Raw genomic sequence first — 27,651 nt, forward strand, 5'->3', positions numbered from 1 at the left:
AGAGGCTCTGCCAAGCCAGACAGTGGCATGGGGGGGTAGGGATTGGGGCTAAATCCCAGCTGGGATTCTTCCTGACCTATGCAATCAGGAGCAGCTGAACATAAGCTTCGAAAGGGCTGTTGTCAAGAGAGGCCAACCCTGGGGTTTGCTGACCAGAAGCAGGAGCTCTGAGATGTAAGAGCTACTCTGTTTATGGTGGGGTTTTTTATTGTTTGCCAGAGTTTAGACTGTTCAGCTGCAGGAAGGAAAGGTGGCCTGAGACTTTATATTTTGTCAGTTGAATCCTGTAAATTAGCAGTACCTTTTAGAGAGGATGTCTTATTGTTTAACCTGGGCCACCTGTGCACGTTCTCTCTGGCTGCTAAGACTCATGTCACAAGGACATGTCTCTGATTTCCATCTTTCCTCTGCCAGGAGTCCTTTTTTACTGGTATTTTAATTTGTTTCAGTGTCACTCCACCACAGCAAATAATGGAGCAAGAAGAACTGAGGGTTCAGCTGGCATCTAAAGAGCAGCTTATTCATCAGTTAAATGTCCATCTGATGGAGGCAAATCACAACCAGGAAAAATCAAAAGCAGAGGTAGGTTCTACCTTGCTTGCATGTACCATGTGTCTGCTCTGAATGAACCATGCAGGAAGGTGTCTGCATAGCTGTTTCTTGCAACTCAACTGCTTGTAGCACTGCTGGAAAGCCTAGCTTTGTGAATCCTAAAAGAGTCCAGCCCATCACAGATGATGGCCACTTACAATTTGCATTGGGAAAGGAGTAGCTGGTGGAGGTGAAAGATTCAGATTCCAGGCCACTGATTTACAGTGAGACAAGATGACACTGTGCTGAAAGGATTCCCCAAGAGACTGAGTGACCATAGATTGTGGCTAGTGGTGACTGAGTTGATGGGGGGTGATCACTGAATCTGATCACAGGTAAGGAAAGGAAAGTATCTCCAGAGGCAAGTTAAGAGGAGTCATAACCACATAGACACTAGCGCTGCGATTGAAACAGACCCTCACAATTCCCATTGCGAAATCAAGCTGGTCATTTTGATAGATCTTCCTTGGAGGGAACATGAAAACATCTGCTCAATGCGGAGTGGCAGTCAAAAAGGCTAACAATGTTAGGAACCATTAGGAAAGGGATAGATAAGATAAAAGATATCATAATACCACTATATAAATCCATGGTACACCCACACATTGAATATTGCATGCAGCTCTGGTCACCCTCTCTCAAAAAAGATTGATTAGAATTAGAAAAGGTGTAGAGAAGGGCAACAAAAATGATTAGGAGTGTGGAGCAACTTCCATATGAGGAGAGATTAAAAAGACCGAGACTGTTCAGCTTAGAAAAGAGACAACTAAGGGTGAGGGAGACCATGATAGAGGTCTATAAAATCATGAATAGTGTGGAGAAAGTGAATAAGGAAGTGTTATTTCCCAAAACTCAAGAACCAGGGGTTACCCAATGAAATTAATAGGCAGCAGGTTTAAAACAAACACAAGTTCTTCACTTAGTGTATGGTCAACCTGTGGAACTCGTTGCCAGGGGATGTTATGACAGCTAAAAGTGTAACTGGGTTCAAAAAGGAATTAGATAAGCTCATGGGGGATAGATCCATCAGTGGCTATTAGCCAGGATGGGCAGGGATGGTGTCCCTAGCCTGTTACTGCCAGAAGCTGGGAATGGGTGACAGAGGATGGATCACTTGATGATTACCTGTTCTGTTCATTCCCTCTGGGGCACCTGGCAGTGGCCACTGTCGGCAGACAGGATACAGGGCTAGATGGACCTTTGGTCTGACTCAGTATGGCCGTTCTTATCTGCAATAGGTACACTGCCCTCATTTGTGAGAGAATGTATTAGCTAAGATGATCAGGCATGTAGCCCCATGCTCTGGGTGTCCCTAAACCTCGAACTGCTAGAAGATGGGACTGGATGACAGAGGATGGATCACTTGCTCTGTTCTGTTCTCTCCCTCTGAAGCATCTGGCACCAGCCACTGTTGAAAAACAGTATAGTGGGCTAGATGGACCATTGGTCTGACCCAGTATGGCCATTCTTATGTTCTTATTTTCTTCTGCATGCTTACATAAGCATATAGCTAACTACCAAGCGGTGATGGCCAGATGTCATTTTGAATTGTGGGAGAAGATGGCTCTTTGCACAAGCATCTACCAGAGGACTAAAGGAAGTTGACATCATCCATTATTAATGAAGGCCAAAATATAGCCAGACATGCCCTTAGGGCATCATTTGCCATGTCTGATGCTGTCTCTAGATCATTGGCAACAGCAATAACTCTATGTAGACATGCTTGGCTATATTCCTCTCCTCTCCCACCAGATACCAGGCCCAAAACAGAAGATTTACCCTTCGACAGAGAAGGCTTATTTAGTGTTAAGATTGATGATACATTGGTAAGCTGAAGGACACTCTGTTACAGCTAGGTCTCAAGAACTCATGCCACCTTACAGAAGAACTTCTACCCCAGTGTTCAGATATCACAGACAGCATGTGCCAACTTCTTCATCCACCTCTTATCAGAAGAGGCAACTGTACCATCAGCAGCACCATCAGCCACAAACATTCTCAGATGCGTGACAGGAAGAAACCCTTCAAACCTCATATGAGCACAAAGAATCCCTCAGCCGCATCTGCTTTGCCACATGCCAACCCTCAGGTCTGACCTGTTAGTTGACAGCTTCAAACCAATTTTAGTAAATCAATTTGGGAGCCTTCTGTCCAAATTTTACAATGCTTGGACAGCTATCATCTTGGACTTAATGGGTTTTAGATATAGTAAAAGAAGGTTATACTATCCCATTCAGATCACTCCCTCTGTACAAATCCCTCCCTCCCTCCCTCTTCAGGGACCCCTCCCACAGGAGTGTGTTATGAATAGAAGTACAAGCTCTTCTGAGCATGGTTGCTATAAAACAAGTTCCCTTGGCTTCCAGAAACAAAAGATTCCACTCCCATTCCTTTCCAATTCCCAAAAAGAAGGGAGACCTCAGACTGATTTTAGGTCTCTGGGATCTAAACAAATATATCAGGAAGTTTCCATTCAGGATGCTTTCCTGGGATCTAATTATTCTGCTCTAGATTGGTTTGCTGCTCTTGAACTCAGAGGCATATTTCCACATTCCCATTAGATCATCCCACCAAAAGTACTTATGCTTTGTCCTTCATTTATACCACTTTCAATGCAGTCCCACCTTTCAGTCTCTCCACTTCACCCAGAGTGTTTACAATGTTCAGCTCCAGTAGTGAGAAAGCAAGTTTCTTCTGTATTCCCGTATTTAGATGATTGGTTGCTAAAGGACCAATGCAAAGAAGAATTAGAGGCAGCCATTCAGAACACTTATTCTCTGTTTGGAACCCTGGGTCTCATCAAAAACAAACAAAAATTACTTCTCATTCCCTTCATAGGGGAGACCTTCGACTCTGTCAAAGGAAGGGCCTTTCTGCTGGAGGAGAGGGGTCCTAAAATAACAGATTCCATACCTTCACTGAAGACTCCCAGTTCACATGGCAGAGCTTTTTCTGAAACCACTGAGACTAGTGGCATCGATGACATTTGTAGCACCTATGCCAGACTCAGAATGAGGCCTCTTCAGTCTTGGTCCTGAAGAATTCCTACCCCAACATTGTCAGGAGGCTGAAGAGGGTTATAGAACCGCCCAAGACTTTTCGTTCTCCAGCACAGTAGCTACATCCGCAGACTGTGTCCAAGGAAGTATTCAGCCCATGTCAGCCACAGTTAATAGTAACCACGGATGCATCCAAGGCAGGCACATCTTTACACTCAGGTAGTAAAGGGTCTTTGGAGCCTCAAAGAATCCCAGGTTTCAGAGTAGCAGCCGTGTTAGTCTGTATCTGCAAAAAGAACAGGAGTACTTGTGGCACCTTAGAGACTAACAAATTTATTAGAGCACAAGCTTTCGTGGGCTACAGCCCACTTCATCAGATGCATAGAATGGAACATATAGTAAGAAGATATATATACAGAGAAGGTGGAAGTTGCCATACAAACTGTAAGAGGCTAATTAGTTAAGATGAGCTATTATCAGCAGGAAAAAAAAACTTTTGTAGTGATAATCAAGATAGCCCGTTTAAACAGTTGACAAGAAGGTGTGAGGATACTTAGTTAGGGAAATAGATTCAATATGTATAATGACCCAGCCGCTCCCAGTCTCTATTCAAACCCAAGTTAATGGTATTTAGCTTGCATATTAATTCAAGCTCAGCAGTTTCTCGTTGGAGTCTGTTTTTGAAGCTTTTCTGTTGCAAAATTGCCACCCTTAAATCTTTTACTGAGTGGCCAGAGAGGTTGAAGTGTTCTCCTACCGGTTTTTGAATGTTATGATTCCTAATTTCAGATTTGTGTCCATTTATTCTTTTGCGTAGCGACTGTCTGGTTTGGCCAATGTACATGGCAGAGGGGCATTGCTGGCACATGGTAGCATAGATCACATTGGTAGATGTGCAGGTGAACGAGCCCCTGATGGCATGCCTAATGTGATTAGGTCCTATGATGGTGTCACTTTAATAAATATGTGGACAGAGTTGGCATCGGGCTTTGTTGCAAGGAGAGGTTCCTGGGTGGTGTGTGGTTGCTGGAGAGTATTTGCTTCAGGTTGGGGGCTGTCTGTAAGCGAGGACTGGTCTGTCTCCCAAGATCTGTGAGAGTGATGGATCGTCCTTCAGGATAGGTTGTAGATCCTTGATGATGCGTTGGAGAGGTTTTAGTTGGGGGCTGAAGGTGATGGCTAGTGGTATTCTGTTATTTTCTTTGTTGGGCCTGTCCTGTAGTAGGTGACTTCTGGGTATTCTTCTGGCTCTGTCAATCTGTTTTTTCACTTCAGCTGGTGCGTATAATAGTTTTAAGAATGCTTGATAGAGATCTTGTAGGTGTTTGTCTTTGTCTGAGGGATTGGAGCAAATGCGGTTGTGTCTTAGAGCTTGGCTGTAGACAATGGATCGTGTGGTGTGTCCTGGATGGGAGCTGGAGGCATGTAGGTAAGTATAGCGGTCAGTAGGTTTCCAGTATAGGGTGGTGTTTATGTGACCATCATAGAATTATGGAATATGCGGTTTGGAAGGGACCTTAGGAGGTCATCTAGTCCAACTCCCCACTCAAAGCAGGACCAATCCCCAATTTTTTCCCCAGATCCCTAAATGACCCCCTTAAGGATTGAACTCACAACCCTGGGTTTAGCAGGCCAATGAGCTATCTCTCCCCTCACTGAGCTATCCCTCCCTAATCGCTTATTAGCACAGTAACGTCCAGGAAATGGACCGCTTGTGTGGATTGGTCTAGGCTGAGGTTGATGGTGGGATGGAAATTGTTGAAATCATGGTAGAATTCCTCAAGGGCTTCTTTTCCATGGGTCCAGATGATGATGATGTCATCAATGTAGCACAAGTAGAGTAGGGACGTTAAGGGACGAGCTAAGGAAACATTGTTACACACAAATGTATTGGAGCTACGGGCAATCCCTCTGGCCCACAAAATGTTTCTCCTGCAGATACACAACACAGTTATCCAGCTTGCCACAGACAACATGGCTGCAGTTTATTACGTGAACAAACAAGGAAGGACTTATTTGACCCACCTATTCAACAAAGCGATAGAGCTATGGGATTGGTGTATATAGTACAACATTTACCTGATTGCCTTACATATTGTAAAAGAACACAACAAGTTAGCAGATTGCCTCAGCAGAGAATTGTCACAAATGCACAGATGGTCCCCAAACAATTCATTAATTCAGGATATCTTCAAACATTGGTGATTATTAACTGCAGACCTGTTTGCCAGCACACTCAATGCAAAATGCCCTCTTTTCTGCTTACAAACAGGAGTGGACAGGCTATGTTTGACAGACACATTTCTCCTAAATTGGGGAATGGATCTCATGTATGCATTTTCCCCCATTCCCTTTAATTCCCAAAGTTCTAAACAAAGTAAAGCAAGATTCTGCCAGGATGACTGTAATCACTCTAGCATGGCTGAGACAACAGTGGTACACCGACCTACTCCACTTATCCCAAGGCAATTACAGGACTCTGCTATTATTGATGGACCTATTTTCACAGCCACAGGGGAAAGTGCTCCACCCAGACCTCAAATTGTTACCTCTAACAGCTTGGGTGAAAGGATGTGGATGGGAATAGAGCGCTCATGATCCACTGAGGTTCAGTGAATTTTATTAATGCTAGGAAACGCTCTGCTAGAAAGTGTGATGACTTCAAATGGAAAAGATTCATGATATGGGCAGAAAATAGAAGTGTAGATCCAGTTTCAGCCCCCATTTAGATGGTCTTAGAATAACTGTTACATTTAGAAACAGAGGGTCTATCATTATCACCTGTTAGAGTACACTTAGTGGCTATTTCATCATACATACACGTATTAGGGACAAACCCATTTTCTCACATGACATAGTGAAGAGATTTTTGAAGCGTCTGCTGAACCTTTATCCATTCACCAGAGACCTTGTCCCCTTGGAATTTGAATTTAGTACGGACTCAAATGAGGCCTTTTGAGCTATTATGAAATTGCTATTATAAAAGCTGATTTTAAAGAAAGGTAAATAGGGAGCAATCACTTCTGCTATACAAATTAGTGATCTGCATGCACTCATGGCAGATTCCCCCCTATTCTATTTTCCATCGGGACAAGGTGGTCCTTAGGCTATATCCTAAATTCATTCCAAAAATTGTTTCCGATTTCCATGTAAATCAATATATAAATTTACCTGTATTTTTTCCAAATTTCATATAAGTAAGGGAGATGCTAGATTACATTATTTAAATGCAAAAAGAATGCAGTCATGTTACCTGGATAGAACTCAGGACTTTAAGTTGTTTATCTCTTATACCTCCTATTCAAAGGGTAGGACCATTTCAACGCAATCATTGTCTAGATGGGTCAGACTTTGTATAAGGGAGTGCTATAGGGCAGCTTTGCTATCCCCCTCCCGGTCCCGTTAGAGCTCAGAGTATCGGGGAATGGCTGCATCTCCAGCAGTTTTCAAGCACGTTCCCATTATTGACATTTGCAAGGCCTCTTTGTCTCACTTCCGTATTGAGGTACTGCTCAGCAAACGTCCCAAGAATGGGAGGATGCAGAGGGCACTGCTCTAGAAGGTTCCACTGTCCTAGGTGCACCAGGCTGGTGCATCCCAAGGGTGGGAATATGCAGAGGGCACTTGAAGAACTACTCCAGGTACAAGTAACCTCCATTTTCCAGTCTTGTTGATGACCCTTATGGGGCCAATATGTTTTCATGTGTTGGAATTTTGGGGTTTTCATTTGCTTTTTTGTTTTAAACTACGATGTTTGTGCAACTTTACTTTGTCCCCGTTGTGTGTATGAATCACAATAGTCTTTAATTACACCATCATGTACTATTTTTCCACAGGATCCCTGCTCCAGTCAGTGTACAGGATAGACGGTGATCTGGGAAAGAATCAGGGTAGTGCAGTTAATGACGCTGATGTCTGTAGGATTCTGCCTTGTTTGTTGCAGAACTTGTAAGGTGTGGAGTGAATGAGGGAAGAGACTGCAGGAGGGTCTCATGGTTCAGGCAGTTGAATGTCAGCCTCTGCCATATGGTACCTGTATGATTCTGGACAAGTCACTTAAATCACATTTTTCACAGTTGCCCTCTAATTGTGTGTTCCTCATTTTCTACACTGCCCAACCTGAAACACCTGAAATCTGATTTGCAAAAATACTGAGCACTCACACTGCAACTGAAGTCAATGGGCACTGTGCTTTGAACATAAAAAGTGCTATAAAGTGAAATATTAGGCACTAATGTCTCAAATTGAACACCTATAATTAGTGGAAGTTTATGACAATTTTTGTCTTAATTTCTCTCTGCCTCTATTCCCCATCTATAAAATGGGAATAATTATACCCCTTTTCCCTCACAGGAGCGTGGTGAAGATAAATTGATTGATTGATGTTTGTGATATTAATATAGATAAGATTGATAATATTGATAATATTGATTGATAATATAATTGATGATAAACGGACTTTTGTATTATAGAATCATAGAATATCAGGGTTGGAAGGGACCTCAGGAGGTCATCTACTCCAACCCCCTGCTCAAAGCAGGACCAATCCACAACTAAATCATCCCAGCCAGGGCTTTGTCAAGCCTGACCTTAAAAACCTCTAAAGAAGGAGATTCCACCACCTCCCTAGGTAACGCATTCCAGTGCTTCACCACTCTCCTAGAGAAAAAGTTTTTCCTAATATCCAACCTAAACCTTCCCCACTGCAACTTGAGACCATTACTCCTTGTTCTGTCATCAGCTACCACTGAGAACAGTCTAGATCCATCTTCTTTGGAACCCCCTTTCAGGTAGTTGAAAGCAGCTATCAAATCCCCCCTCATTCTTCTCTTCCACAGACTAAACAATCCCAGTTCCCTCAGCCTCTCCTCATAAGTCATGTGTTCCAGTCCCCTAATAATTTTTGTTGCCCTCCGCTGGACTCTTTCCAATTTTTCCACATCCTTCTTGTAGTGTGTGGCCCAAAACTGGACACAGTACTCCAGATGAGGCCTCACCAATGTCGAATAGAGGGGAACGATCATGTCCCTTGGTCTGCTGGCAATGCCCCTACCTATACATCCCAAAATGCCATTGGCCTTCTTGGCAACAAGGGCAAACTGTTGACTCATATCCAGCTTCTTGTCCACAGTCACCCCAGGTCCTTTTCTGCAGAACTGCTTCCTAGCCATTCGGTCCCTAGTCTGTAGCGGTGCATGGGATTCTTCCGTCCTAAGTGCAGGACTCTGCACTTGTCCTTGTTGAACCTCATCAGATTTCTTTTGGCCCAATCCTCTAATTTGTCTAGGTCCCTCTGTATCCTATCCCTACCCTCCAGCGTATCTACCTCTCCTCCCAGTTTCGTGTCATCTGCAAACTTGCTGAGGGTGCAATCCACACCATCCTCCAGATCATTTATGAAGATATTGAACAAAACCGGCCCAAGGACCAACCCTTGGGGCACTCCACTTGATACTGGCTGCCAGCTAGACATGGACCCATTGATCACTACCTGCTGAGCCCGACAATCTAGCCAGCTTTCTATCCACCTTATAGTCCATTCATCCAGCCCATGCTTCTTTAACTTGCTGACAAGAATACTGTGGGAGACCGTGTCAAAAGCTTTGCTAAAGTCAAGGAACAACACGTCCACCGCTTTCCCCTCATCCACAGAGCCAGTTATCTCGTCATAGAAGGCAATTAGATTAGTCAGGCATGACTTGCCCTTGGTGAATTCTTGCCCTTGGTGAATCCATGCTGACTGTTCCTGATCACTTTCCTCTCCTCAAGTGCTTCAGAATTGATTCCTTGAGGACCTGCTCCATGATTTTTCCAGGTACTGAGGCTGACTGGCCTGTAGTTCCCAGGATCCCCCCCCTTTTTTAAAGATGGCCACTACATTAGCCTTTTTTCCAGTCGTCCGGGACTTCCCCTGATCGCCATGAGTTTTCAAAGATAATGGCCAATGGCTCTGCAATCACATCCGCTAATTCCTTTAGCACTCTCGGATGCAACGCATCCGGCCCCATGGACTTGTGCACGTCCAGCTTTTCTAAATAGTTCCGAACCACTTCTTTCCACCTACTCCCCGTGCTGTGCTGCCCAGTGCAGGAGTCTGGGAGCTGACCTTGTTCGTGAAGACAGAGGCAAAAAAAGCATTGAGTACATTAGCTTTTTTCACATCCTCTGTCACTAGGTTGCCTCCCTAATTCAGTAAGGGGCCCACACTTCCCTTGACTTTCTTCTTGTTGCTAACATACCTTATCAGCATGTTTGCCAGCCAATCTTTGTAGTGTTTTGTTTAGCCAGTTTCCATTGAATGTGCAGTTTTTGATGCGAGTATTTTTTTTTTTCGGGAGTGTAGTAGGATCACTCGCACCATCGCCCTGATCTTTGATTATTTAATACACCTCAGGTGTTTCCTCACTCTCACATGCCTCAAATCCTCTCTCACATGCACACACAATGGTGGGCAGACAGCTGCTGTATTTTCAACAGTTTTGATCTGTCATTGCTTAAACTGGGAAGTTGGAACACTGCAGCATTTTTAGCTGGACACAGAAACTTTTACCATTCACTATCCCTGTGTATTGTGATGATGATGCAAATCTTTAGAGCCATGTAAAAAACCCCAGCAGATTAAATTTATTTTTCTGGCAACTAGCAAATCCATAAAAAAAATTGACAAGGCCAGTCAGCTGGGTTATAACCAGCTGGGTTATAACCCTAATTGTACTGGGGTCTTTGAGGCCCCCTGCTGGAGGCCTCATGGTCCTATCATACTCTGCCCCAAAAAAGGAGCAGTGAAAGTGGGTCCTCCAGTCCTGCCTAGAAAGGCTTCAGGAAGCAGCCAATTAGAGCACAGCAGACTCAGTTAAAAGGAGCTGCAGGGCCTGAGCTGATTAGTTGCTGGCTGTGACCAGAAGGGTAAGGAAGGAGTGGAAGGCTGTAAAATGCCACGGGTAATGGAAGAGAAACCCTGCTCAAGCAGGGACAGGTCTGGGAAGCTCTCCAGGCACAGAGACTTAAGAAATTAAAAAGGGGGCAGAGACTGTTACAAGCTCTCCAGGCAAAGAGGCCTGGGCAAAGACCCTGAGAAGTCAGGACAGGGATGGAGCAACTCTTCAGGCAAGGAGGCCTGGGAGAGGCCCTGCTCAAACAGAGAACAGACAGAGTAGCCAAGCAGGTGATGGGACAGGGTGGGAAGCAGCCCAGGTGGAGTGACCAGATGGCAACTGTGAAAAATAGGGACAGGTGGGGGTAATAGGTACCTATATAAGACAGCCCCAAATATTGGAACTGTCCCTATAAAATTGGGACATCTGGTCACCCTAAGTCCAGGCAATGCAGTAGCAGCAGCTATGAAAGAAAGCAGCCCATGGCTGCTATTTGCAGGGTCCCTAGGTTGGGACCCAGAGTAGTGGGCGGGCTCGAGTCCCCCTACTTGCTACTGGGGAAGTGACCTAAGCCCCAAGAAGGTGATAAGACTCAGCACTAAAAGCGCAAGAAAAGAGCTAGAATTTAAACAGACCTACAGACAGAGCGAGCACCAACCATTTGTTGGACTGTGTTACCCCAGAAGGGGTTCTTTCATGTATGTGACACTGAGCTGGGGGGGGGGGTAGATACGATGGAGGGTAGGGATAGGGTCCAGAGTGACTTAGACAAATTGGAGGATTGGGCCAAAAGAAATCTGATAAGATTCAACAAGGACAAGTGCAGAGTTCTGCACTTGGGAAGGAAGAATCCCATGTACTGCTACAGGCTGGGGATCGACTGGCTAAGCAGCAGTTATGCAGAAAAGGACCTGGGGATTACAGTGGACGAGAAGCTGGATATGAGTCAGCAGTGTGCCCTTGTTGCCAAGAAGGGGAATGGCATATTGGGCTGTATTAGTAGGGGCATTGCCAGCAGATTGAGGGAAGTGATTATTCCCCTCTATTCGACATTGGTGAGGCCACACCTGGAGTATTATGTCCAGTTTTGATCCCCCCCACACCACTACAGACAGGATGTGGACAAATTGAAGAGAGTCCAGCGGAGAGCAACGAAAATTGTTAGGGGGCTGGGGCACATGACTTACGAGGAGAGGCTGAGGGAACTGGGGTTATTTAGTCTACAGAAGAGAAGAGTGAGGGGGGATTTGATAGCTGCCTTCAATTACTGAAAGGGGGGTTCCAAGGAGGATGGAGCTTGGCTGTTCAGTGGTGGCAGATGACAGAACAAGAAACAATGGTCTCAAGTTGCAGTGGGGGAGGTCTAGGTTGGATATTAGGAAAAACTATTTCACTAGGAGAGTGGTGAAGCACTGGAATGGGTTACCTAGGGAGGGGGTGGAATCTCCATCCTTAGAGGTTTTTAAGGCCCGGCTTGACAAAGCCCTGGCTGGGATAATTTAGTTGGTGTTCGTCCTGCTTTGAGCAGGGGGTTGGACTAGATGACCTCCTGAGGTCTCTTCCAACCCTGATATTCTATGATTCTATGTGACTGTGTGTGACTTGGCCAGAGGGCTGAGCCACTGACGGGCAACAGCCAACGAAGGGGGGCACCCACAAGAGGTTATGGAGCAAATACATGAGGTATCTGAAGGGAAAAGCTCAGACTTGCAGATGGAAGCAGGACTGGGGAATTCTGAGGGGAGACTGGGTGAGGAAAGTGGTCAGTGGAAGCATGTGACTAAAAGAACCAGGCAGAGGAAAAGACAGGCTAGTGAAGGAGAAATAGAGCTCAAGAATAGGTTTGCAGAGTTGGAAAATGAAGAAGGGGCTCAGCAGGTAGTCACTGAAGGTGGAAGGGCAAGGAAGAAGAGAAGAGCAGCTAGTCCTATAGGAAAAGGGGAAGAGTTAATGGAGACTACACCAAATATGAGCCCCAGGAGGATACAGGATGGGTTAAAGAGGATTGCAAGGGAGAACAGGTATGGAAAGATCTTGCAGCCAGAGGGAACAGGGGATAGACTGGAGAATAGCACCGTCACCAGGAAAAGGCAGGTCTATGTGATTGGGGATTCTTTACTGAGAAGAATAGATAGGCTTGTAACCAGAGCTGATCCAGAGAAAAGGAGGGTATGCTGTCTTCCAGGTGCTAAGATACGGGATGTAGACCTGAGGTTGAAAAGGATTCTAAAGGGAGCAGGAAAGAATCCCCTAATTATCCTTCATGTGGGGACAAATGATATGGCTAGATTCTCGATGGAAAGTGTTAAGGGAGACTATGCTAGGCTGGGGAAGACGCTTAAGGAAATCGAGGCTCAGGTTATCTTTAGTGGGATTCTGTCTGTTCCTAGAGAAGGGCAACAAAGGTGTGACAAGATTATGACTATCAACAGATAGCTTAGGCAGTGGTGCTATAAGGAGGGCTTTGGGATATATGGCCACTGGGAGGCATTCGTGGACAGAGGACAGTTCTCTCGGGATGGACTTCATCTGAGTAGGGAAGGAAATAGACTTCTAGGATGGAGGCTGGCACAACTGATTAAGAGAGCTATAAACTAAGAATTTGGGGGAGATAGTTCGGAGACGTCCAGGTAATCTCCTCGCCGGATTTTAGCATTGAGAGGAAAGAAAACGAAGTAAGAGAGGATACAGCCATGGGTAGGAGGAAGGGCAGTGTAGGTACCAGTCTAATAGGTTATACTGGTAGTAAAATGACTGTGCTTAATAGGGTACAGAATGTGAGTGAGGCCAAACAGCAAAAATTAAGATGTTTCTACACCAATGCGAGGAGCCTAGGTAACAAAATGGAGGAACTAGAGTTACTGGTGCAGGAAGTGCAGGAAACCAGATATTCTAGGGATAACAGAAACATGGTGGAATAGTAGTCATGACTGGACTACAGGTATTGAAGGGTATGTGCTGTTTAGGAAAGACCGAAATAAAGGTAAACGTGGTGGAGTAGCATTGTCTATCAATGAGGAGGTAGAATGTAAAGAAATAAGAAGCGATGAAATGGATAAGACAGAGTCTGTCTGGGCAAAAATTACATTGGGGAAGAAAACTATTAGAGCCTCCCCTGGAATAGTGCTTGGGGTGTGCTATAGACCGCCGGGATCTAATTTGGATATGGATAGAGTCCTTTTTAATGTTTTTAGTAAAGTAAATACTAATGGAAACTGTGTGATCGTGGGAGACTTTAACTTCCCAGATATAGACTGGAGGACGAGTGCTAGTAATAATAAAAGGGCTCAGATTTTCCTAGATGTGATAGCTGATGGATTCCTTCAGCAAGTAGTTGCTGAACCGACTAGAGGGGATGCCATTTTAGATTTGGTTTTGGTGAGTAGTGAGGACCTCATAGAAGAAATGGTTGTAGGGGACAACCTTGGTTCGAGCAATCATGAGCTAATTCAGTTCAAATTAATGGAAGGATAAACAAAAATAGATCTGTGACTAGGGTTTTTTATTTCAAAAGAGCAAATTTAAAAAAATTAAGGAAATTAGTTAGGGAAGTGGATTGGACTGAAGAACTTGTGGATCTAAAGGCGGAGAAGGCCTGGAATTCCTTCAAGTCAAATTTGCAGAAACTATCAGAAGCCTGCACCCGAAGAAAGGGGAGAAAATTCATAGTCAGGAGTTGTAGACCAAGCTGGATGCGCAAGCATCTTAGAGAGGTCATTAAGAAAAAGCAGAAAGCCTACAAGTAGTGGAAGATGGGAGAGATCAGCAAGGAAAGCTACCTTATTGAGGTCAGAACATGTAGGGATAAAGGGAGAAAGGCCAAAATCCATGTAGAGTTGGACCTTGCAAAGGGGATTAAAACCAATAGTAAAAGGTTCTATAGTCATATAAATAAGAAGAAAATAAAGAAAGAAGAAGTGGGACTGCTAAACAATGAGGATGGAGTAGAGGTTAAGGATAATCTAGGCATGGCCCAATATCTAAACAAATACTTTGCCTCAGTCTTTAATAAGACTAAAGAGGATCTTTAGGGATAATGGTAGCATGACAACTGGGAATGAGGATATGGAGGTAGACATTACCATATTTGAGGTAGACGCAAAACTCAAACAGCTTAATGGTACTAAATCGGGGGGCCCAGATAATTTTCATCCAGGAATATTAAAGGAATTGGCACATGAAATTGTAAGCCCATTAGCAAGAATTTTTAATGAATCTGTTGTACCATATGATTGGAGAATTGCTAACATAGTTCCTATTTTTAAGAAAGGGAAAAAAGTGATCCGAGTAATTATAGGCCTGTTAGTTTGACATCTGTAGTATGCAAGGTCTTGGAAAAAATTTTGAAGGAGAAGGTAGTTAAGGACATTGAAGTCAATGGTAAATGGGACAAAATACAACATGGTTTTTCAAAAGGTAGATCATGCCAAACCAACCTGATCTCCTTTTTTGAGAAAGTAACAGATTTTTTAGGCAAAGGAAACGCAGTGGATCTAATTTACCTAGATTTCAGTAAGGCATTTGATACCGTGCCACATGGGGAATTATTAGTTAAATTGGATAAGATGGGGATCAATAGGAAAATTGAAACGTGGATAAGGAATTGGTTAAAGGGGAGACTACAACGGGTCCTACTGAAAGGTGAACTGTCAGACTGGAGGGAGGTTACCAGTGGAGTTCCTCAAGGATCGGTTTTGGGACCAGTCTTATTTAATCTTTTTATTACTGACCTCGGCACAAAAAGTGGGAGTGTGCTAATAAAGTCTGCGGATGATACAGAGCTGGGAGGTATTGCCAATTTAGAGAAGGACAGGGATATCCTACAGGAGGATCTGGATGACCTTGTAAACTGGAGTAATAGTAATAGGATGAAATTTAATAGTGAGAAGCGTAAGGTCATGCATTTAGGGATTAATAACAAGAATTTTAGTTATAAGCTAGGGACGCATCAATTAGAAGTAACGGAGGAGGAAAAGGACCTTGGGGTATTGGTTGATCATAGGATGACTATGAGCCGCCAATGTGATATGGCTGTGTAAAAAGCTAATGCGGTCTTGGGATGCATCAGGCGAGGTATTTCCAGTAGGTATAAGGAGGTTTTAGTACCGTTATACAAGGCACTGTTGAGACCTCACCTGGAATACTGTGTGCAGTTCTGGTCTCCCATGTTTAAGAAGGATGAATTCAAACTGGAACAGGTACAGAGAAGGGCTACTAGGATGATCCGAGGAATGGAAAACTTGTCTTATGAAAGGAGAGTCGAGGAGCTTGGCTTGTTTAGCCTAACTAAAAGAAGGTTGAGGGGAGATATGATTGCTCTTTATAAATATATCAGAGGGATAAATAGCGGAGAGGGAGAGGAATTATTTAAGCTCGGTACCAATGTGGACACAAGAACAAATGGATATAAACTGGCCACCAGGAAATTTAGACTAGAAATTAGACGAAGGTTTCTAACCATCAGAGGAGTGAAGTTTTGGAATAGCCTTCGAAGGGAAGCAGTGGGGGCAAAAGATCTATCTGGCTTTAAGATTAAACTCAATAAGTTTATGGAGGAGATGGTATGATGGAATAACATGGTTTTGGTAATTAAATATTCATGGTAAATAGGCCCAATGGCCTGTGATGGGATATTAGATGGGGTGGGATCCAAGTTACCCAGGAAAGAATTTTCTGTAGTATCTGGCTGATGAATCTTGCCCATATGCTCAGGGTTTAGCCGATGGCCATATTTGGAGTTGGGAAGGAATTTTCCTCCAGGGCAGATTGGAAGAGACTCTGGAGGTTTTTCGCCTTCCTCTGTAGCATGGGGCACGGGTCACTTGCTGGAGGATTCTCTGCTCCTTGAAGTCTTTAAACTATGATTTGAGGACTTCAATAGCACAGGTATAGGTGTGAGGATTTTTGCAGGAGTGGTGGATGAAATTCTATGTCCTGCGTTGTGCAGGAGGTCAGACTAGATGATCATAATGGTCCCTTCTGACCTAAATATCTATGAATCTAAGAGGTGAGCGCGCCCCATCACAGCACCACAGAAAATCACATGAGGAAATTAATAAATATGTATTCAGTGCAGGGTTTGGTGTGTAATAAAGAAGGCTGGAGCCACACATTGAATGATGAGAATTTAAAAAAAAAAAAAAAAAAAAAAAAAAAGAAACCCATTCTCTGAGCATTATTGATCCTGTACACTCAGACAGGTGTCCTGTGGAAAAATATGATCATGTAATTAAAGACTGTAGCATAATGCATATGCACCAGGGGACCAAATTAAGGTCACATGGGCAACCTTAATGCTGGCATTTGCAAACTTTCTGTGTGCTTGACTTTGCAACCTTAGTGTTTTTTTAAAATAGCTCCGTTGTATGTAATATTTTTTGAAATGAAGGAATTACCTCTGTTCTCATGAATGTTTTCATTCTCACTCCAGTTAATGAAAACTGCACTGATCACGCATTCTTTGAAAGCCTTTCTCAATAGTTAATGTTCATAGAGACACCAAAGCATTCTTTCGGCTATTAATCTGAAGATAATAATAGGCCCATTTCTTAAGTACACACAGAAGAAGGAGAAGAAGAAATACTGGCTATGACACTAAATGAATTGTCTTCCTCCATGCCCTTGTAACCTAGGGCATGTAGTGCAGGCTGGCAGCCATTGCGTTACAGATTTAAAAGTGCTGGAATCTCTCAGTTCCGTAGCATGTTGCCTGATGGATTGGTGAGTAATGTACTTGAGGAGTGCATTACCAAGCCTCAGACTAATGGCTAGCTGTTGCCCATGGCTCTTGCTACAGATCATTCATTGTGCTATTTATAAGCTCTCTGCCAGTCTGTGTCTGGCACTTATGCTGTCTGTGCTGAACACCACCTGTCTTCCTGCTTAACCCCAGGAAAGTATTTCCCAAGTTTTCTCATGACTGATAGGCTCCATTGCACCTTAGCCTCCTGTTTTCTACTTTCTTCTCACACGCACTTCTGGAGACTATGGTAGAGGATGGGAAATAAACCTGCCACCAGCTCTTTCCAGGATATATTCACGCTATTTGGTGGGAAATTTGTATCCACAAAATTTCCTTTTTCAAGGAGAATGAAGTTCCAGAATACAAAATAAAATCTGAGGGAAAGGGACATCATGTGTGGTGTGTCTGAATATAGTTTCTGAGAAAGGAACTGGCCCCTCTCTCTTTCTCTCTCTCTCTGATGGCTTATCAACTAATTACATGCTCCAGTGCAGCCTGGTAGAAATGCCTAAATACAGGCACCAGCATATACCTCTTCGGTGAGAGAACTGTGGCATATGTATAGCCAAACCTGATGACAAACCTGCCTCCATTTCTGGGTTGAATTTTGTTGGATCAAGCAGATGTTATGTGTTTGAACTTTGGATGTTCTGAATGAGTAACCCATAGAAAATATATTCCTGAGTATTGACCCCTGCCTGGTTTCCTTTTCTTTTCTTTTTAAAAATGGTAATGCCAGCGAGGCTCCCGAGGACAGCATAGGAGATGTATGTCTCTGTTCCTCCCCCAAGGAGATTCCAGCTTCCTCACGCTGCCCTGTTGTGTAGTCTCAACCTGATGTGGAAGAGGGATATTCAGTGTGAAAGCATCCTGCGTTTCCATGGCTCATTACATCCTCGGTGCCTTAGGGCATGTCTACACAATCCGCAGCAGCGAACCTCGACAGACTTGGGTTAGCAAGACTCGTGCTAGGACTCTAAAAACAGCCATGTAGGCAGCACTCGAAGCTGCAGCTTGGGCTCTGGTGCCTAGGGAGGGAGGAGGCGTCTGAGCCAGAGTTGCCGTTTCCAAGCGTGCTGTGTGAATGGCTGTTTTTAGAGCACTAGTGCAAGCCCCGTTAGCCCATGTTCGTCAGCCCAGGCTGGGAGGCTCGTGGCTGCAGGCTGTGCAGGCATGCCCTCGGTGTGTCAGCAAGCATGCCAGTGAGTGCTGCTGGTGGGGTTGAGAGTCCAGCTGGACTGAGACCCCTCCCAGCTCATGTCACAAAGGCCACTGAACGGCCTTCAGAGGGTAGCAGCTTTCAGTCATTACCGGTTTGAACTGGAGACCTGGAGGTAAAAAGCTGTAATATCTCATTTCCAGTCACCTGAGCCATCCAGTGCCCCTGTTGGTCTCTGTCGCAGGCCTTTCTGAACCAGAAACTTTAACTCTTGCTCTGCTGGCCTGTGCTCTCAGGCTGTGTAATCATACAGTAAGTTGTTATAAAGCTAAACTTTTGAACTTTAATTTCTTTCTGCCCAGCCTATGGAGGGGAGAAAAGTCTACTTTCTAAGAAATTCCTCCCAGAGGGAGGATCACTGTTGTTTGTCTACTATTAAAACTGCATTAGGGAACCAAAATGGTGTAAACAACGTAAATGCATAAAAATCCTACAATATATAAAAAGTTATAGGACTAGAGACCTCCCTGACTGATCAAGAAATGTTTTATTCCACCCATAGAAATATTTTACATTTTGAGGGGGTAATTCTAATTACCTTAAAGTGTTTTGGGCTCCTAAGTATAATTCAATGGTAAGAGAAGGTTTTCTTTTCAGTGAGGGCTATTTTCTTTGTGTTCTCCTACAGATATACTAAGTATAGTATATTGCCCTGAGCAGAAAGCAAATCCTGGTTCTTTTCAACCTTCTCATTAATGGTGCAACCAAAAGTCTCGAAGCACTTTGCACATAGAAACCAGGTGAGGGATGTGGAGAGTTAGACCAAAAGAAACGCCATTAAAATGAAAATTCCCAGTATGTATTGTCAGTCAGATTATTTGCATGCTCTTTTGGAACATGCTTCCGGTAATAGTCATCACTCTATTATTTCTCATGACCGCTCTTTCTGTCTCTCTGTTTTCCTATACAAAATCCGACAATGGCTTATATTTAACTGAGAATATTCTTTGCTTGCTTCCCTGTCTTCTTGCTTGAGTTTTCTTTCTTTAACAAGCATAACAGCATGCTGCTGTATCTTCAAAGAGGAAATTAATTCTGTCCGCAAAAGGGTCAAGTGCTAGAAAGTGCATAGCAATGCAGTTTGCATGGCAGGATACAGAAGATATGATGCTAATAAGATTCTAAGATGAGAACAGCAGACTGGCTCTAGGGATTCAGATGAAGCGTTCTGTAAATTTTAAAAGAAATGGTCTCCAAAAACTAATGATGTCTGCTTTCCAATTCATTAGTAATGTGGAGCGGGGAGATGGGAGTGAGAAGCGGGCCATGCTTTGAAATATCAAAATGTAACGAGGATGAAAACAGTGAGAGCTCATCTCACTGGGGTCATAAAACTGAGAGAAGGAGGCAGGCTGTAGGGAAATGTAGTCAGTGTCGAGGGGGAAGGGAATTGTACCATGGTAGACTGTATGTATATTTACATGCAGTCACTGTACCAATGTAGATACAAAGTTCTTATGCTGAAAAAGTGTTGCAATATTTATAAGACTTTTTTCAGTTTTCCTGTTTAAGATTACTTATTGTACAGAGTGTATGAAGGATTCTAAAAACACAAGTGAATTGTCTTAGCATATTTACAAACGGCTTTTGGTAAACCTTGCCCTTCACCTTTTTGCATTATGTGCACGAAACTGAGTAACAAGAACCTGAACCTTGTTTGTAGTTAATAGTGGGAGAAAACCCCTCCGGCAAAGCCTAATGACCCAAGAGCAATTCTGAGCTCTTCTCTGTAATATCTGCAGAGACTGTGCCTTTCCAAGAGCTGCCTGGACACATTGTGTGACCTTGCTGCTTTACATCATTAAGATTTCCCATTACTGGGATAGTGTTTGCATGGAGGTGCTGTTGTGCAGATATTCTGCCGGAGTCTCTCTCCTGCATGCAGAGTTTGTAGCTGACAGAGAAAATGTCTCTCCGCTTGGACAGGTTTCAGAGCTGGGAGGTGTGCAGCAGAAGAGTTTAGCTGTGGCTTTTATTTTGACAAAGCTCTTACATTTTGCAGAGCGAGGTTAAGGTTTTCCTCCTATCTTATTTTATCTGTGTGATATTTTCTAATCTGCCCTCTAACCCTCAGTGACGACTGGCGAGGTTCTGGGGGAGCAGAGTGTGCCTCAGAGCCTCTCCACCATCACTAGTGCTCTCAAGCCACTGGGCAGACTGAGTGGCTCAGTAGTGCTCAGCCGCAGAGTCCTTCCCGTGGCAGTGGCTCAGAAGGGCAGGCCCTGGGGTGCCAGATCTGAGGCTTGCACAGTCACGGCCACTGCTCTGAGACTGACAGCCTTGGCAATTGAAGTGCAATCATGCTCTCAGATGCAGTGAGGTGTGCCTGCCATATCCACTGTGTTGGCCTCAGTAGTCCTCAACACTCAGTTCAAGCTTTGGTTTTGACTCTGGCAGGTCATTTCTTCACCCGCCGTGAAACTGGGTTATCTGTTTGCTCTACTGTACTTCACTGAAGCTTCTGCTGCTCTGGAGGTTTATTCTTAAAGTGTACAGATCCCAGAACTCAATTGTGTGATTAATTTTGGTCATATCATCTCAGCACCAAGCCCTACTCCAGATAATGAATCTTTCTTCTTGGCAAAGGTCAGGTTTCAAATCCACGTATAACAGGCTGGCAGTGTGTGCCTGCAACACTGCCACCCTATTGGCTGGTGTGTTTCCTTGGTGGAAAAGGTTTCAGTGGGTCCTGGTGGTTTACTGAGGAGAGTGAGGAGCTGCCTTACCTGAATATCAGAGAATGGGAGTGGACTTCTGAGAAGAGAGGACCTGGGGTCTGTGGAGAAAGTTTGGGTGAATTGTTGTTACTTTATTACATCCAAAGCCCAGGAAGTGGGGGAGCTTAAACTGTGTTTGCAGAGCAAGTTGAGAAAGGTACATGCTCATATGGTGGTTATAAATGCTGCACATTTCTCTGCCCAGATAAAAAGTGAGGTTTTTCTGGGCTGGAAGAAGATCATAGAATCATAGAATATCAGGGTTGGAAGGGACCTCAGGAGGTCATCTAGTCCAACCCCCTGCTCAAAGCAGGACCAATCCCCAACTAAATCATCCCAGCCAGGGCTTTGTCAAGCCTGACCTTAAAAACTTCTAAGGAAGGAGATTCTACCACCTCCCTAGGTAACGCATTCCAGTGTTTCACCACCCTCTTAGTGAAAAAGTTTTTCCTAATATCCAACCTAAATCTCCCCCACTGCAACTTGAGACCATTACTCCTTGTTCTGTCATCAGCTACCGCTGAGAACAGTCTAGATCCATCCTCTTTGGAACCCCCTTTCAGGTAGTTGAAAGCAGCTATCAAATCCCCTCTCATTCTTCTCTTCCACAGACTAAACAATCCTGCAGAACTGCTGCCGAGCCATTCGGTCCCTAGTCTGTAGCAGTGCATTGGATTCTTCCGTCCTAAGTGCAAGACTCTGCACTTGTCCTTGTTGAACCTCATCAGATTTCTGTTGGCCCAATCCTCCAATTTGTCTAGGGCCCTCTGTATCCTATCCCTACCCTCCAACGTATCTACCTCTCCTCCCAGTTTCGTGTCATCTGCAAACTTGCTGAGGGTGCAATCCACACCATCCACCAGATCATTTATGAAGATATTGAACAAAACCGGCCCAAGGACCGACCCTTGGGGCACTCCACTTGACACCGGCTGCCAGCTAGACATGGAGCCATTGATCACTACCTGCTGAGCCCGACAATCTAGCCAACTTTCTATCCACCTTATAGTCCATTCATCCAGCCTATACTTCTTTAACTTGGTGGCAAGAATACTGTGGGAGACTATGTCAAAAGCTTTGCTAAAGTCAAGGAACAACACGTCCACCGCTTTCCCCTCATCCACAGAGCCAGTTATCTCATCATAGAATGCAATTAGATTAGTCAGGCATTACTTGCCCTTGGTGAATCCATGCTGACTGTTCCTGATCACTTTCCTCTTCTCTAAGTGCTTCAGAACTGATTCCTTGAGGACCTCCAGATCAGTGGTTTTCAAACTGCAGGTCGTGACCCAGTATTGGTCACCGGACCATTAAAAGTCCCGTCTGCGGTGCTGCCCGGCTAAGGCAGGCTAGTCCCTATCTGTTCTGACACCATGCTGTGCCCCAGAAGTGGCCAGCATGAGGTCCGGCTCGTAGGCGGGGGGGCCACGGGGCTCCGCATGCTGCCCCCACCCTGAGCACTGGCTCCACACTCCTGGAAGGCGGTGCCTGTGGGTGAGAACCATGCGGAGCCGCTTGCGCGCCTCCACCTAGGAGTCGGACCTGCTGCTGGCCACTTGCGAGGCGCAGCGCGGTCCATGGTGCCAGGACAGGCAGGAAGCCTGCCTTAGTACCCATGCTGCACCGCTAATTGGGAGCCATCCGAGGTAAGCCCATGCCCCAATCCCCTGCCCCATCCCTTAGCCTCCCCAAACCCAGAGCCCCTTCCTGCACCCCATACCCCTCATCCCCAGAGCCCTGACCGCCTGCTGCATCCCAACCCCCTGCTCCAGCCCAGAGCCCCCTCCCACACCTGAATCCCTCATTTCCAGCCCCACCTCGCAGCCCTCACCCCCGCACCCCAATCCTCTGTCCCAGCCCTGAGCCCCTCCCACACCCCAAAACCCTCATCCCCAGCTCAGTTGGGTCGCAGGCATCAACAGTTTTCTTGAACAGGTTCACCAGAAAAAACATTTGAAAACCACTGCTCCAGATGACCCTAAAGCAAGCCCTGGCATCTGACTTCACTCTTAGGATATGGCTTTTGTTGTTTTTTCCATTCGTTTCCCTGTTTCCACTTAACATAATCAATCCTTCTTTATGGACTTTTCTATGAATTGTGAGGATATCGCCATGTGTCAAATACTGCATTCTTTCACCTTCTCTCCTAAGTGAAATGCTTCCTTGGAGAGAGGAGATGGGGAATTTATTTCCCCAGGAAACCTCAAGACAGATGCAGCAACAATTTGCTTTGAAGTTCAGTGGAACTCCTGCGTGTTACCCAGTTTTTCAGCTGGATGATTGAGGCCCAAGGATATTAGACTGACTTGCCTAAGGTCATACAGTGTGTCAGTGGAGCATACAGAAGCAGGGCTGCCTGGCTGTTCTATAAGGTACAACCTGTGTGTATCCTGACTCTCTTGGGCCATATATAAACATAGGGAAAAACAGCAAAAATTTGGATGCCCTTTTCGTCAAAGAGCTTGACCAAGACTGAATTTGCAGTGGTAGTTTGATGTGTCAAGCTCCCTTTATTCTACTGATGAGAGTATTACTTTCTGATTTGCAGCCATTTGCTGCTGGACAGTTGTTTCCAAACTTCTAATGCTGGTTGAATCTAAAAGATGAAAAGGCAGTAGTATCTGCTGGAGAAGCTAGACAGTGGTTTCTGGAGACCAGCTGAAGTTTGCAATGAAAAGGGACTAAAACTGGATGAAAGGGTTGCAATATTACTGCAGAATAATCTTTCTATATTTGGCTTAAAAGGAAGAATAAACATCTTATACCCATAAAGCACATCTGTTGCTTTCTGCAGCACTATACGAGTATGCTCTTGCATATGATTGTTTATCATATGATATCCTGTTTGTCAGAGGGTGGAGATGGATGGCAGGAGAGAGGTCACTTGATCATTACCTGTTAGGTTCACTCCCTCTGGGGCACCTGGCATTGACCACTGTCGGCAGACAGGATACTGGGCTGGATAGACCTTTGGTCTGACCCAGTATGGCCATTCTTATGTCCTTCTGACAGTGGCCAATGCCAGGTGCCCCAGAGGGAATGAACAGGACAGGTAATCATCAAGTGATCCATCCCCTGTCACCCATTCCCAGCTTCTGGCAAACAGAAGCTAAGGACACCATCCCTGCCCATCCTGGCTAATAGCTATTGACGGACCTATCCTCCATGAACTTATCTAGTTCTTTTTTGACCCCTGTTATAGTCTTGGCCTTCGCAACATCCTCTGGCCGAGTTCCACAGACTGACTGTGTGTTGTGTGGAAAAAATACATACATTTTTTTTGTTTAAAACTGCTGACTATATATTTCATTTGGTGACCCCTAGACCAAGAGAACATCAGTCCCTAGAATCAAAATCAATGCAAGTCAGCACTAAGGAAAGTAACCCTAGCTACTGCATTCACTGTGGACAGCTCTAGGAACTCTCTGAGGCTGGCAGTGAGAGCCAGGGCAGCTAACTCTGTCCAGACCCATAACGCTGGTTTATGCTCTAGACTCATAAACTTTAAGGTCAAATTTTGTCTAATTTCTAGCTTAAATTTATTGATGGCTAGTTTATATCCATTTGTTCTTGTGCCAATATTGGCTCTTAATTTCAATAACTCCTGTCCCTTCCTGGTGTTTATGCCTCTTATATATTTATAGAGAGTAATCATCTCTCCCCTCAGCCTTTGTTTTGTTAGGATAAACAAGCCAGGCTCTTTAAGTCTCTTCTCATAAGGTAGGTTCTCTATTCCGCTGATCATCCTAGTTGCCTTTCTCTGCACCTGTTCCAGTTTGAATTAATCTTTCTTAAATGGGGGGACAGAATTGCACACAGTATTCCAGGTGAGGTCTCACTAGTGCCTTGTATATTGGTAATAACACTTCCCTATCTCTACTGGAAATACCTTCCCTGGTGCATCCTAGCATTGCATTAGCCTTTTTCACAGCCGCAATCACATTAGCAGCTCATAGGCATCCTGTGATTGACCAATACACCCATGTGTTTCTCCTCCTCTGTCACTTCCAAATGATACGTCCTCAGTTTATAGCAAAAATTCTTGTTGTTCATCCCTAAGTGCATGAGTTTGCACTGTTAAATTTCATTCAATTTCTATTACTCCAGCTTTCATGGTCATCCAAATCTTCTTGTGTAATATTCCTGTCCTCCTCCGCATTGGCAATACCTCCCAACTTTGTGTCATCTGAAGGTTTTATTAGCACACTCCCACTTTTTATGCCAAGGTCATTAATGCAAATGAAAAACAATCCTTGAGGAACTTCATTAGTAACCTCCCTCCAGCCTTTCAGAATGACCATGGATAGACAGTGGAGAGTTATTCAAAGCAAATCCTCCTATACATCCTTCATCTTCTCCAGCCTGTAACCAGAGCACTTTTCCATCTATGCATGAAGAGAAAATGTAGCCTTTATTCTTTGATGCAGGATCTTGCTGCTGTTACTTCTGCTTTTGTTACTCAGATTAGGGGGTTGTAATGCACTCTACATGGACCAGCCAGAAAATAAGCTGGAGCAGAAAGTGTCTGCCCACTTATTAACTAGGGTTTCTGACCAGGACCGTGTTGCACCAGTGCTCTGGGCTCCAGGCTGGCTGCCAATGCATTTCCGACTAGATTTTTAGATATTGGTGCTCACCTATGAAGCTCCAAATGGTGAGGGACCTGGTTACTGAAAGGAACACTTACTGTCATGTTGGCCATCAGCAGCTGCGCTTCAGGCTGGAGCTCCCTTGTTATAACGGGGGGGAGCTGCCAGCAGGGCATTCTCCGTGTGAGACCCTTTCCCTTTGGAACTTGCGTCCCCCTTGGCTGCCAGAGCCCAGATTTGTTAACCTGCCAAGTCCATCTTTTTTCCCAGGCTCTGAAGGAGGGGGTGAGGGCAGGGTTTCAATGTATTTTGTTATCCTGTTTTTAGCTGGTGCATATTTAGTGGATTTTATTATTGTGAATTACCAATTTAGGGGAGCGGTGCCTGTTTGTGGAAATTGTCAGTGGTGAATGCTGGAAGTTTTGGCTGCTGGGTAGGGGCATTTTAGTCCTTTTGGAACGTGAGCGCTTGTTCATGGCATTTTTGCACTGTGGACTTAACACATTAGCTGGATATAGCTGCTAAAATGATCAGCAGTGAAATAACTAATACTGTTGACTTTTAAACTGGTATCTTTAGGTTACAGAATTAACAACCCATTATGCCAAATGGGATAGCGCACACTTTTCGGGACACCATTTTGCGTTATCTATAGAATCAAGACAATTCTGGATTGATTTACACTTGATGTACATTTTAAAAGTCTCCTCAAAACCATGGGGCTAGAAACACTGGTAAAATTAGAGATTCTGGAGCACAATGCTGCAGCCAGCAGGGAATTTCATGGCAAATTCTGTGGCCGTGGAATCGCAGAACACAGACCTGTTACTAATGCTCCTTTTGCCTCCCTGTTTCCCATTCCGGTGCATTACGCTTTCAGTTTGTATTTCGTAGGTTCTGGAGAGGGAAACTAAGATTCAGGAGCTGCAGGAGATAATCACAGACCTTCACCACGAAATTTCCCGGAAGGACTCGGAGGCAGTCAATCAACTGCAGGAGAAGCACCTTCTGGAGAATACAGTGCAATCCCTCAGGCAGATGGTAAGGGAAAGCTTTCTCTGCACTCCATTGTCTTTGGTTGCATTTATTTGCAGTGTGGCCCCAATCAACTCCCTTCATGGTATGGCCCGTCACTTTCTCACCTCTTTTACCTGGACTTTCATCTTTTCCCTGTAGAAGCAGGCTTGAATTTAACTCCATGCAAAGAAAGTATCAGGAGCTATAGCATTCTGCAGCTTGGGCCTTCCCTCTCTGGAAACCTAGGGTCTCATTTTCAGAGGTGCCGAGCAGCCATAATTCCAGATGAAATTTATAGGATCTGCAACTTTGCATCATTGCCTTTGAAAATCAGAGTGTCTGTCATCTTCAGAACACCCCTCATCTCTTCTAGCTTAAACCCCTCCTAGACTATATACATGCTACATAGCCTAATGCCCCAGCTGGACGCTGGAGGCTGCTGTGCTTAATAGCCTGGGCACACTCCGTAGTGATCCTTTTGGCAGTGGCCAGGAAGACAATGAGAGTAATGCTGATCGTCCTGGTTTCCTGCAGCAAGAGGGAATTTCCCCATGCTCCTCACCAAGTTAGACTGTTTCAGTACTGCTCAGCCCATCCTTATTTAGTTATACAAAAAGAGATGTGTGTCTGAAAACCCTGGGTGCCCCGCTGCATTAGCCAAATATGTCGTCTACTTGCTAACCAAGCATCCCCTCCCCAACAGCCACAGCAACTCCTCAGTAGCAGACCAGATCAGAACGCCCAGTCATCATGCAAATCTTCAGCTCCATCAAGTGCCTTTTTCAAAAGACTTGGCTCCATTCTAGCTGATAATGACAAACCTCAAAGGCCAGAGTGTGAGTTCAAGAGCCTTAAGTTTGCATGTCATGGTGAGGAGGGGTATATGTGCATGCGTGCATGCA

The 27,651-nt window shown here is 44.7% G+C and overlaps 1 protein-coding gene across 1 annotated transcript in view; it reads left to right on the forward strand.

Annotated features, from left to right (window-relative positions):
• The window catches only part of LOC311529129 (uncharacterized protein), a 248,970-nt gene that overhangs the window by 186,614 nt on the left and 34,705 nt on the right, over nucleotides 1–27,651 (forward strand). Inside the window, exons 5-6 of the mRNA XM_084644866.1 lie at nucleotides 450–582; nucleotides 26,627–26,773. Coding sequence (XP_084500992.1) covers nucleotides 450–582; nucleotides 26,627–26,773 — 280 coding nt within the window. The remainder of the gene's footprint in view (nucleotides 1–449; nucleotides 583–26,626; nucleotides 26,774–27,651) is intronic.

Source organism: Lepidochelys olivacea (genome assembly GCF_965140295.1).
Source record: "Lepidochelys olivacea isolate rLepOli2 genome assembly, chromosome: 12".
Classification (NCBI taxonomy): Eukaryota; Metazoa; Chordata; order Testudines; family Cheloniidae; genus Lepidochelys; species Lepidochelys olivacea.